This window comes from Filicampus tigris, chromosome 5 (assembly GCF_054856515.1).
Source record: "Filicampus tigris isolate MCC_2025a chromosome 5, RoL_Ftig_1.0, whole genome shotgun sequence".
In the NCBI taxonomy this organism is placed as follows: Eukaryota; Metazoa; Chordata; class Actinopteri; order Syngnathiformes; family Syngnathidae; genus Filicampus; species Filicampus tigris.
Window position 1 is genome coordinate 4,606,669 of NC_141221.1, and position 13,143 is coordinate 4,619,811.

The window sequence follows — 13,143 nt, forward strand, 5'->3', positions numbered from 1 at the left end:
AAGAGTCCCTTCCAAATTCCTGTAGCTGTGGCCTGCGTCAACATGGCTGGCTAAGCACTGGGCCTTGCAGAAAAAGCAGGCGCGGTTTCTGCATCCTTGCTCACTCGCTTATCACAAGATTCTTGTCTCAGTAGGAGCAAATTGCCACTATGACCTACAGGCCTTCATGTTGTTTGTATCCACACACAGTGCATATGAGCGCTTCACTGCGCTGTGATAGAATGTGTTTGGAAACAGTGGGAAATGTGAGAGGCTGAAGTCCTCCAATGTTTTGGTCCAAAAATAGAAATCAGGGGAAAGAGGCTCACTCCCAGCATTTCCAGGCCCCTGGAGCAGAGCGCTGCGGCAGACCCCTCAGAGAGTCCTGCGGTGGGGTGGAGAGATGCTAACCAATTGGGGCTCAGAGCCCCTGTTCATGTGTGTTAACCCCGCTCCCTCATGGATGAGTTCAGAGAGGGCCTCAGAGTGTGTGTGCGTGCGTGCATACGTGCAGCCCAAGATGGACCAGCCCTTCCTTCTGTCACTTCCATGAATACACTGTTTAGGATTTGTTTGGGGTTGGTGTTTTTTTCCAACACCGATTTATTGCTTGATGTGATTTGAACAACAGAAATACAAAATACAAAAAAAATACAAAAATCCCCTAAAATAAATTTTGTTGAAATTGAATTGGAAAAAATAGTCATGATTTAAAATGAAGAAATGTTACTTTAAAAGTACTGCAAGTTTGACTCAAAATATGTGAACATATATTGCTATCGTTAGATTTCAAAATATTTAAAATATGTGTTGCAAAATTGCTGTCATCATATCACTTGGATTTCTGCACAACTGGCCATAAAATGTCATAAAATGTGACGAAAGTGGTATGCACAATGTTTGCAGGCAACGGCCTCTTGTGGTGCGATCGAAGAAGAGCAACATGGTCAACATTTAACAGGCCCTTTTGATATTCTGACAGCTATATTATAATAGTCCAGTATTAGCACAAAAAATACGATGTTGATCCATAGTCACATCAGTTATGTACCTACAATAATACAGTAAATTGTTTTCATGTAATTAGTATTTATTCAAAGATGAAGAAGGGAGTTTATATTTGTTTTATGTCCTGTTCAGTTTAAACTTGACCCATTTTGACAGTAATAAAATACCTTAAATGTCATTCTTTCACCCTGAAAATTGATGACTTTTCCTAAAATAACTCAAAATACAACAAATATATAAATACTGATAAATATAAATACTTCGTTAAAAGCAACACGTATTTCACACTTTGCGTACATTAAAGCAGTTCCAGGTCAAAAGTGACCCGTTTGAAATAGATTTAGGTTTACCGTTTTAAATCGAAAATGGTTCAATCGAAAAATTATGGTCATACTGTAGTGGAAATCTAGAAATTGTGGAGCAGTCATTGTAAGCGGTATATCTTTAGTAAATAGGTTCTGTGCAGTAATTTTAATATTCTTTATATGCTTTGTGGATATTCAATTAGGTAGTTTTTTTTCTTGCTTAGTGAAGCCAAATGCAAAACATTAGAGGGGAAACAAACGACTGTGTTTTTAACAGCAAACGCTAGATGGCGTTACAACACAGACTACTGTTCATTATGCCTTGGCCAGGGCGTTAAATGAATCCTATTTTAACACTGTCTAAAAAAGAAAGGAAAAGAAAAGAGGATTAGTGATTAGTGGGGGAGTGCCGCATTTATCGTGGTCAAAAGGAAAATGTTTCCATATGAAAGTGGACTTCTCGGACCGGGTTGGAGACAGTAGCTCCTGATAATACAGCTGCAAAACAAGAAACACTGTAGTACATTAGAGAAATGAGTGACATTGGATATGATGAATATTTTTTTCTTTGTTTGCACAACAAACAATTTTCACTTTTAATTTTTTTCAATATAATATATACAATTTCTCAACATTTTAATTGGCAAAAAGAGGGTAGTTAGGCTACGTCGTAAAACGGACAACTCTTACCGTAGGGTCAAAAACGGCTGTGAAAGGCTTATTAATGTTGTACATGCGAAGTATTTGTTGTAGACTTACCCTACCAGACAGAATATTTTACGGCTACCAAAACATCTACTGGGAAATTAGCAGAGCTGTGTATTGCCTAACCGTCACGAAGTTCATGTCTACATAACCGACTTTCGTGGTCCCAGTCAGTCCCTCGTCGGCGACAGCCAATCGGCGTCGAGAACTTAATGTACACGTCACACGCAGGCGCCGCACAAGCAGACACACCGCCAAATAAAGTAAAATATCAAATATATCAAAACCTCGTGACGGTTAGGCGATTCCCAGCTCTGGAAAGTAGTTCGCCCCTTGGCCCATCCTAAATTCGTCGTGGTTGTGGTGGATTATCACTTTTCCGACACCACATGAAGGTATTGTGCGACTCCTTTCCGGTCACAGGATTTGATGACGTCAACACGCAGGACGTAAAATAACCAAACTGGATCGACGTTCGACGTGAACATGTTCCGCGGTTCTTCGCTACATATTCAGTGGTGTCATCAGGCTTACCGGCAAATTGAACCTCGCCGAACAGCGATCTGAACAACCAACAGAACCGCCTTGACGCTGCGAACTCGCCGGAAGCAAACCCCGCTGTTTAAATAATAATAACATCTATTTTCCATCTGTTTTTGTTTTTGTATTGGCTTACGTGCGAATGCTAGCTACCTTAGCTCGCATAGCAGGTGAACCTGTCTCATCCGGCTGTAACAAAATAGTTCTCACTTCTAGACAGCTATCGATAACGAACGGCATTCGGACTTTTTCAGTGGCCATTAGCTCGATCGCTCGCTCGGTTAATTTTTGCCGTGTCGGGACTTCTGGACTTGTTCCTGGCTTGAGGAGTTCGAGGTCACCCGCGCACTTCAGCCCTTTATCAAATCCCCCGGAGGGAATGAAGAGCCTGCCGTTCTTCTGCCGGGGAGAGGTTGTTCGGGGCTTCGGGAGAGGCAGCAAAGAACTGGGGATTCCGACTGGTACGCATCCTTAGCTTTTGGTTTTGACTGATAGATAGTTACGTCTCCTTTATAGGTCCTCTATGGTTGGCAAGCGTAGACTGTTACGTCTAGTGTGGCAGGGGTCAACCACCTTCATGAAACTGACAGCTACTTCTCGGGTACTGATTTAGTCAAAGGACCGCCAGTTTTGATACGCACTTGGGAAATATGTTCAAATCGTTCAAATGACTATGTTGTTTTTAATAATGAACTATGTTAATCAATAAACACAACCGGTTAAAGGTGAGGACACTGAACATGGGAATGGTTTCTTCACAATGATTATCAACGATGATTTGAGAGGAAGGATAAAATTAGCATTATGTATATGAATAATGGCAGGCGTTTCCCTTTTCAAATGATCGCTTCCGCAACATTCCTAGGAAATCACAATACTCAATACTGTATGTCGTCTTCTATAGTTTGACAGGCTAAATAAGTAGGTACGCCTTTGTGTTGTTTGTTTTTTATGTTTGATTGGCTTGGATTGGTACAGTGCATCTTTGATTGACTTTTGTTTTGACTACTTTTCCTACTCTGTATAATTATCCCTACTACTGCTAAATTACAGTTGATGCAAAATGCTTTTTCCTTTTGTGAATGACATTTGTATCCACAATGCTGAACTGCTGCAAAAAGTTAATATTGTCCTAGAGCTTTTTCTGCGTAGTAGTGTGTGTCTGAGTGCATGCGCGCGTTTCTGTTTGCTTGTCTGGCTTAGATAGCTATCTTTGAATTAGCAAAAAATTGAAGCTTACATCAGGACACTCCAGCTGCTGGCAACACATCCAGTTATGAATTTCTTATTTGTGTTTGCGTCAAGTGGCAGGTGACTAAAGCTGTCTTTATCAACTCAATTAAATGGCATACTTTGTTTGCCATTATCATATAAATTGCTTTAATAACAGGGATGGGCAAAATATGGCCTGCGAGCCACATGTGGTCCACTCCGTTATTGACAATTGTTCTAAATGTTTTGACAGACAAGCAGACGAACAGGAATGTGTTTGCAGAGCCCTATTGTCGCCTCGTTCTATTTGTGTGTTTGTTTATTCATTTATTTATTCAAATTCATTTTACATAAATTGTGTTGCTCACATACTAAAGGCCCTATCTCACCCAGTGGTGAAGGTTGCCGAGTGTTTGCGCACGTAGTGAATGTTGAGTTTGTTTTTTTTTTTTTGTTTTTTTTTTGTTTTTTTTTTTGGGTCATGGTTCGTTCAACGTTGCAAAGATGTTTGCCAGAGATTCACCAACCGTTTTAATGGTCACAACCAGTTTATCTTGTTTCAACAACAAGTTTAAAATGTCTCTGTGACAAGAAAAACTGTTTACAACAGTTTGCAACCTTTCCGGGAACCCTGACGAAAAACCAACCTTTGCTACATGTGCAAACACCCGCGGCGCAATGATCTGTGGGCTTAAGTAGAGTCGGTAGATTCCGTTTCTGCTCTCGTGGTTCTCACCGGATTTTCACAATGTCCATTTTAGCCAACTTCCCCGACTGCGTGGTGGAGCACCTGCCCGCTGACATCGGCACGGGCATCTACTACGGCTGGGCCTGCGTGGGCAGCGGTGACGTGCACAAGATGGTGATGAGTATCGGCTGGAACCCGTATTACAAGAACACCAAGAAGTCCATGGTGGGTGCCAAATATATGGATACTAGCTGGCAGCTCGCGATACAGTGAACTAGGGGTGTTCCGATGAGGGTTTTTACGTTGCCGATACCGATACCGATCATCCATGTGTGCGATCGGCCGATACCGATCACAAGGATTCGGTATAAGATGTTCAATTTTCGAGCTACAACTAACCATTTTTTTCGCAAGTCTCTTAATCTGTTGATTTAAAAAAAAAAATAGATGAATTGATTCATCAGATTTCAAAGGTATTTGTTAAAGTGATATCCCTTTATTAGTCAAAAAATGGACATGGACAAACAAATGATGATTCAGTTACTATTTTGTTGTGTAACGTCAGAAAATATGGGTGAAAAGTGGATCACGATTTTCCCCCAGGTAAAAGCAGCTGCCTGTAAATGTCCTAAAAGCATTCAGCACAAAGATGATCACTAGCCTTTTATTCCAATTAGAATGGAATGAAAATAGTCCAGATCACACGTCACGTCAAGGGTGGCATATTTCTGTTGCCAATCCTGCAATGAGTACGAGTATTAATGTAATTATTCATCACATGAAGTATAACTATAATAAGAAGAGTGCTTCAAGTAACATTTATGACTGGTTACCGTTTCACCAGTTTTGAACTGTATCTGAACTTTATCGGAACACCCACCTGAAGATGTGCATGACTTGAACAAGAGGAAGAAGTCTGTAAATAAATAAAGAAAAATAAGACTGAATGTTGACAATACTACAGTGGCCAAACTTGAATGTCTGCCCAAGCCTAGTGTGTATGTTTTGTGTTCACAGCAGTTGAATGTGTGACATAATTAAAAAGTGAAGTCAAGCCCCCCCCCCTTTTTTTTTTTGACAATAATAAGTTCTATGTTCTATATATTTCTGCTAATGGTTAGTGTTCCCCGTGACGCTTAGCTCCCGTTAGCAACCTGCCGATATAATATAAGAGCAGCCCTTGATGGCAAACGAGGGAAAAAAAAAAAAAAAGAGAACATTGATATTCTGGAATTCAATTAAACGTAGCACTTGGCCTGGAGCTAAGATGGCCGATTAGCACGGCGGTAGAGCGGGATGCTTTGAGCGCCACGCTGTTGTCAACGCGTGTGTGCTTCTGTTGTCCCAGGAGACTCATGTGATCCACAAGTTCAAAGAGGACTTCTATGGCGAGACCCTCAGCGTTGTCATGGTGGGATACATCCGTCCGGAGAGAAGCTACGACTCACTCGGTAAAGCCAAAAAGTAGAGCGTAAAGAAACGTTTCATTTTCATGCTTTAAATGATCTTGATAAGCAGAGCAAAGCACAAGAAATCATCAGTGGTTTGCTTGTTTCAAGAAAACCAAGAGTACAGTAGTCCATAGTGTCGACATCCATCTAAAAAAAAAAAAAAGTAATCATTGGCACATGGGAAAAGATTTTTGTGGCCTTCCTTCCTAATTTACTTTCACGCATCGACATCGACAGTCGCTGTGCTGTCCATGCCTACTTGTGCATGTATGTAAAAAGTGTGTGCGTCCGCCTGTCCTTCAGAGGCGCTGATCGCAGCCATCAACGGCGACATCTCGGAGGCCAAGGTCCAGCTGGAGCGGCCCGAGCACGTCAAGCTGCGGGAGGACAACTTCTTCACCAGCTATTCCGCCTCAGCTGCCTCCACCTCTTCTTCTTCCTCCTCACAGACTTTCATCAACGGCCACTGACGCCGAGCGCCGCTCACGTGACTGTTGCCGTGGTGACGCCTGGGCGAACCCTCGTCCTTTGAACTTTGAATTGTTTGTCTCCTGTCTCACACACACACACACACACACACACGCATGTGTATCCATTTGCACATGCTAACACACATTCAGTAAGCCAGTGTAGGGACATTAGTGTGTGTCAGGTGACGCTATGCAGAATCATGAATTTAGACAAAGAAAAGATTGAAGCGCTTCAGCAGTTTTGTTTCGTTCATTTTGTTTTTCCAAATAATCCCTAATATTCTTGAAGGGTGGTCTTGGTAACCGGTTTACTCTTTATTCATTTTCTCTCTGCTCAGCTGATATCACTACAACAATCGGCTTGTAAAATGTCTGTAATATTTACATGTTAATATTGCTTAAATCAAAATGTTCAATTTGATTCTCGCTAGGCATCAACTTTCTTTTTGCAGTATTCCAAATTTATTGTTAACAACTCCTTGTCATAAAAGGACCCATGTATTCTTGTAACATGGATAACATCCAACTTAATTCTGACAATATACCATTCGATTCTTGTAATTGCAAATTTTTCCCCCTGAAAAGTAGGACTTGCCTCCATGTAAATTAACACTCTTTCCTCCCACAAGATAACGTCAAAATTAGATACCCCCCTGAAATTGTTTTCCCTCATATTACATATCCTTCGCATAACAATACATATTTCTTTGTAGTTGTACAAATATATTGAAATATACGTAAATATAATACTGAAATATACTTATATTTTATTTAAGCAAATTCTAATTTCTTTCATAACAAAACAAAACACTTCCATGTATTTCCCTCCACATTAAATGATTTGTTTTGTTCTTTTTCTATCAGAGAAATTGAAGTAATTTCTCTGTCATGTACATATTTTAAAATTATTTTCATGTACAAATTTATTTTTGTTGATTTTACATCAAAATGTGACTTTTTTTGGGGCGGGGGGCAAAATACAAACTTTTTGCATCAAGTTTGATTCCCCCCGCTCCCCCCCCCCCGCGAAAGATTAAAAAAATATATACTTTTTAAACACAAACATTTTCTTCATATACGGTCGTATGTTTTGTTACGTTCTTGATGTGAACACCAAAAAAAAAAGTTTGTATTTTTATGTAAATTATACACATTCACACCAAAGTACATTTGTTTTTGTTTTTACAAAACATTTTTGCCACTTGAATATTTTCATGTAAAATTCCTATTTTACACATAACTGAGATTTGTTTCATGTAAAATTCACATAAAATGTCTTCTTTTTTCCCATATGACTTATTTCTGTCTTTTATTTTTACATATACATGTATAAAATTATTCTCTCTTTTTTTAAATATGTTTCATGTGAAATTACTTTTTTTTTCTTCTCATATAACTATCATCTAATTACAATTAAATTATATATATTTTTAATACATTTAAAATGACTTTACCTTTTTATATTTCAGCACTTGGGGCAAAATAACAACACAGTTCTTACCAAGGCCACTTTTACATAACAAATGACAGTAAAAGTACAGAGTTCATATTTAGACTAGCTTAATTTTTTTTTTTTTTTACTTTGAACATAATTGTGAAACATTACTGGAAGCTCGAAGTCCACTCACTCAGCAGAGACACACACTTCACTCATATTACTGCATACTGGCACTCACTTCATTCTTGTCCATATACTGGGATTAAATTATATATAAAATATATATGTGTAAATGACTTGTGAATATAATGTGATTCATCCTATGGACGGTCGGTAAAATGTTCAGATTTTGATCTCTCTGTCTTGTGATCTTCAAACTTTTATACAAAAAAAAAAAGACAACTGGAAGTAGGTCACTCTTACCAGAAAGACAATGCGCGTTCGATGTTCAACTAGAAACGCTGTCCTCCATTTCCTTCAAATCATTTCATCCAATAAATCGACAACAATGCTACAAAAAATTGTATTCTTTGTGTTTGTTGAAATTTATTATTTTTTAGAAGTTGAGAAATGTTTTTATAAAAAATTTTTTAGGTCTGGTCTGTAAACGAGCAGTCCTTTTACAATTATGTTTCTGGGATTTAGATTTTTTTTTTTTTTTATTGTTTTCACACCAAATTATAACCTTTTTGATATAATAGGAAAACATTTTTTTGTAGTTCATGAATGGTTCTCATAAGCTTCTCCTCTTAAATGAGTAATTTTCTCTGAATTTTCAAAATTTATACTAGGTTTAATTACAGCAGTTTGCATGTAAAAATTCACTTGTGTGAAATTGAATGTTTTCATCAAATAACCTTTTGAAGATAAAATGTGTTCACTGACATTCAATGACATGTCCACTGGCATGTGCATGTTTACGTGTAGGTGTAGCTCTCGTCGTCATACTCCAGCTCAATGTCTTCCTCCTGCTCGCCCAAAAGACCGTACTTGAACTTCCTGTACACGGTGCCATCTTGTCCCATGTACACAATGTCATCTTCATCATCATCATCATCATCGTCGTCGTCCTCTGACCTGACGATTCTGTCGCTGTATTCCCCAAAGGAGGACGCGACGTCTCGCCGCATCGCATCTCCCGCTCCTTCGTTGTTGTCCAGCTTCTGGTAGCCACCGCTTTTGGTTTTGGGCTTGCTGGCGGCGGCCTTGGCAAGTGACTTGGAGCGAGCACGGAGGAAAACGAAGACCCCGGCCCCGACCGACAGGATCAGAAGGACGCAAATAGTTATTGCTAGTTTGGCCCCATCTCTGCCTTCTCGGTCCAAGTTGCTTGCATCTTTCAGCACGAAGTTGACATTCAGGATGCACTCCTCTGGAATGAGAAATTGAAATCACTGCTTTAGCTACTGCTTTAGCTGAGTATAGTCACCTCCTACATATTGCCAGTTCACGCTTCACAAATTCACTTATTTGCATTTTTTTTGTGGAACCTATACACGGCAATTTGCTCTCACTTATTTTGCATTTTTTGTGGTTTTTTTCTGACACGCCCTCGATGACACCAAAAAAAAAAAAAAAAGAATCGGTGTCATGGAAGTACTTTGAGGGGACACATCTCGACCTTATGTAGGGGAGGAATTTCGAGAAGTTAAGCCTGGGTTAGCGCATTTTTTTTAAAAGGCATCACACCAATTCGACGTCAGCCTAGAAGTCGGCACGTCGGACCAGAAAATGACGCAAGAACGCACTGCAAAAGTTGAGTGCTATATACTATTAGAGTACCATTACTATTATAACTTTCGTTCATCTAAAATTACATTTTTTTCATGAATTGTATTTTTTTTCATGTTAAATAACCCTTTCCACATTCTTGTTCATGTAAAACTAAAACTAAAAAAAAAAAAAATCCAGCACAAAATAACTTTTACTCAAGGAAAAAAAAGCACGACATTTGGAGCTACAGCATATTCTTTTTTTGTCTTCCTTTTTATGAATGATTGTTCCAGCCGTTGCATGGGCTTGCACTCAGGCGTTCCAAGCAAAGGGTCCGCTCCGCTCGTCTTACCCAACGAGGCATGGCAGTCGCAGCACTGCCAGCCTACGGGCCGATCGGCGGGCAGCGTCCGGTCGTGGCAGCAGCTCAGGCAGCGGCCATCGTCGCTTAGGATCTGCGAGGCAGGACAGTCGGTGCAGTTCCAAGCGCCCGCGCCACGACAACCCAGGCAGGACTGGTGGCACGGCCGGCAGTCGAGCACGTTGCCATCCAACGGCCGCTCCTGGAACCGAGAGGAAGAAGGAGTTGGTGCTCTGATGAAGGTAGGGGTCAGGTTATTTGAAGAAGCTGAAGACCTGGGAGGCTAAGTAGGAGCCAATCATACACCGGGAGTCACAGATGCTGGAGCCAATCAGACGGTATCCATGGTAACACGACTGGCAGGACGTAGCGCCGGCACCTGGGCACACATACACGCAGTAATTTGTTACACTCACATATACTTCACTAAAATGAAGATTTATGCTCAATATATATTAAATGAGGGGATTGATTTATGGGCCATCCTCATGAAATGCAAATAACTGGGTTAATGATTTATGGCTCCTCCTTAAAGTATAAAGGAATGTTCAGCTGGTTTTGATGTCCTATTGTAAAAAAGAATATCAAAGAATATCATGATTTATAGATCGTCTACATTTTTATATTAAGACTTAAGAAGACTCATCATTGTCCTTTGCCACGGCGATTCTGTCCCTGTCCTCCCCAAAGGAGGACGCGACGGCTCGCCGCGTTGCCCAATTCATTTAAGACCCACCCGAAAAACGTGAAAAAAGAAAATTGGTTGATTGACTTTTGGTGCAACCATAAAACAAAGGATGTGCAGGTGAATTTTATGGCCCCCTCGTGTCAAATGACTACATAATACAGTATCTTGATTCATGGCCCCTCAACGCTGGGATTGGGGGGCGGGGATGTGACTTCTTAGGTCACAAACAGATACCGATATATTAACAGATGTATGACCCAATCAGCAAAAAATAATCATAAACATCATGAAATGGTTTAACGCTTTATGGTCCCCTCATAAAAACATAAAGGAATCCACGGTACATTTGAGTTGTTATACCTCCTCATGTCAAAGGGATAGAAGGATTTGTGGCCCCCCATTACAACAAATAAAGGAACGCACAACTGGATTTTAGGGGTTTTAATTTATATACATAGAAAAAGTGATCATAGTTAATTAACGTGAACGGATACCCCTCAGGACAGTGTCAATCAAAATTAAGAATCTCTTTTATTTGGTTGTCTTTGGGTTGAGAAATATGTATTATTTTGCAGTATGATATTGTACTGTTAAATGACAAGCTCTCTGGCAACGTCAATGAAAAGAGAGCATTATCTTTATAAGGGCTAAAATTAGGACAGCACTTGTACAGGAAAGCAAATACTGTATATCATTTCCTGTGACTAATCATTAGGATTCATTTAATGACTGCTGTCACGCTTATTTGTTGAGGACATTAATTCCCCACCGATGCAATTAAGATCACTGAGCTTCGGAAATTCCAGTGGGGGCGGAGTCGGGGGTTGCAAGGATTATGCGGTGGTTGGGTTTGAGAGTAAAACTTCCCAATGAGTCATCTGATGAGACCGGATCACAAACCTGTGCAGGTCTTGCACGTCGGGTGGCACTTGAGGCAGGTGTGGGTCCAGCTGTGATGATAGTATCCTGGGGGGCAATTCTTCAGGCAGCGGCTTTGTTGTCTCACGTAGACAAAGCCGTCCCGGCAGCTCAGGCAGTCGATGTCGGCGGGCCCCCGACACCGGCTGCAGGCGGGGTCACAGCGCTCGCACGCCATGCTAGTGCTGTTCCCAAAATGACTGGAAAAGGAGAAATGATTAGTCAGTCTCAACTCTTGACCTCCAAGTTTCCATCAAGTCCCAAATTACGAGCGAGTCAAGCATGTTGAGGATGAGGCAAAGTAATAAATCAAGTCATACCGTCTTGCTCTGTCACAACACACTTACAGTGTTGAGAAAAAAAAAAAAATAATTTTTACTGATCATAAGCGGAGGAAAGGGACTGAGCCTTACCACAAATAGAAAAAAAATCTGTTGGAGACTTACGCTCACCCCCCCCCCCCCGAAAGGTTTTGTAGTTACCTATAGATACCACAAGATGGCGAAAAAGCACTTAAAACGGAGAAATAATTGTAAAAAGGGTTGTTACACATCTCTAATATTGTTCCAAGTGGCATGGTCCAGTGGTGTGTGCTAAAGTTAAAGTAGAACGGTATTTGGATTGATTCACGTAGTGTGGTCTGAAACATAACAGATAAAGAAATAACGAGGAAAGAATCAACTCCATGCATCTAGCACGTACACAATCATGAAGCATGTTACATCAACAACTGTATTCAGAAGGTCAATTATTCCACACAAACAAACCGCTTTCAAATGAGGACAATCAAAAGGATTATCTACCACAGTGTAGCCCAATGTGTATTGAGCCAACGCCCTCATTTCACATTGGAAAAGCACACGGCACATGACCAAACGGTAAACGATGATCTCGTTTCAATTACTCACAAACTGATTTTCTAGGTGTGAAAATCTGGCCTGTTTAATTAAACACAAAGCTCTACGCGTATTTGGTGAGTGGCGACAGGTTAATATATAAAGCATATAAGTTTAAAAAAAATGTTTTATTACCGTACAGAAGAAATAATAAATAGTTCTTAAAAAAGAAATTGTTTCAAAAATGCGACATGGGGGTGAGGGGCGCACGCAATGGCATTTTACCCCAAAAAATCGCAGTCCGTTTATCACCTTCCGCCTATAGCCGTGGTACCCTTCCGCCGTCCGCCTATCCGCCATTTTGTCCAGCCGGACCAAATAGTAATCGCCTATAGGCCGGTCCGCCTATCATTTTAACCGGGCTTCCATTAGTGTGTCCGACTACCAACTTTGACAAACTACCAATAGCACCCCATCTTCCGACTATGCTTAGTCCGTCTATTTTTTTGAAGTTTCTCGTCTATCGTTTATCACCTACAAAATGGGCGTCCGTCGTAGGTGATACAGCAGGGCGACATTATTGTACTACTGACCTCTCGGAGCAGGTTTGTACACAGCTGCTGGCCTGCCTGAAGAAACCCGATCTACAGGCGAAGCACTGAACGCTGTGGCGTCCGGCGCACGAGGCGCAGCTCAAGTGACAGCGCTCACAGGTGCGCTCTTCCTTGTCGTCGCCGTAGTAACCGGCGGGACACTTCCGCACACACGTGGAATCTGACAAAAAACGAAAAAAAGAAAAAAAGTCAAGGCGAAGAGTCTCGCATGGAAGGA

The 13,143-nt window shown here is 40.8% G+C and overlaps 2 protein-coding genes across 3 annotated transcripts in view; one reads left to right on the plus strand and one right to left on the minus strand.

Moving 5' to 3' along the window:
* Nucleotides 1–2,446: 2,446 nt before the first annotated feature.
* rfk (riboflavin kinase) lies at nucleotides 2,447–8,322 on the plus strand. Its single transcript, XM_086029920.1, has 4 exons — nucleotides 2,447–2,998; nucleotides 4,511–4,662; nucleotides 5,786–5,888; nucleotides 6,192–8,322. The coding sequence occupies exons 1-4, from the start codon at nucleotides 2,680–2,682 to the stop codon at nucleotides 6,356–6,358; spliced, it is 741 nt and encodes a 246-aa protein (XP_085886046.1). The 5' UTR covers nucleotides 2,447–2,679; the 3' UTR covers nucleotides 6,359–8,322.
* pcsk5b (proprotein convertase subtilisin/kexin type 5b) overlaps nucleotides 8,144–13,143 on the minus strand; it is a 100,996-nt gene continuing 95,996 nt past the window's right edge. For both annotated transcript variants that reach the window (XM_086029918.1, XM_086029917.1), the window contains exons 33-37: nucleotides 12,906–13,086; nucleotides 11,459–11,676; nucleotides 10,146–10,249; nucleotides 9,862–10,072; nucleotides 8,144–9,168 (exon numbers count right to left, since the gene is read on the minus strand). In XM_086029918.1, coding sequence (XP_085886044.1) covers nucleotides 8,714–9,168; nucleotides 9,862–10,072; nucleotides 10,146–10,249; nucleotides 11,459–11,676; nucleotides 12,906–13,086 — 1,169 coding nt within the window. In that variant the 3' untranslated portion in view covers nucleotides 8,144–8,713. The remainder of the gene's footprint in view (nucleotides 9,169–9,861; nucleotides 10,073–10,145; nucleotides 10,250–11,458; nucleotides 11,677–12,905; nucleotides 13,087–13,143) is intronic.

Bases quoted from the DNA above. Each gene is read 5' to 3' on its own strand.
- rfk (XM_086029920.1), top strand. From the start codon at position 2,680: ATGCTAGCTACCTTAGCTCGCATAGCAGGTGAACCTGTCTCATCCGGC. The intron at 2,999-4,510 runs GTACGCATCCTT...TGTCCATTTTAG, and splicing joins AGAACTGGGGATTCCGACTG to CCAACTTCCCCGACTGCGTG. The intron at 4,663-5,785 runs GTGGGTGCCAAA...CTGTTGTCCCAG, and splicing joins AGAACACCAAGAAGTCCATG to GAGACTCATGTGATCCACAA.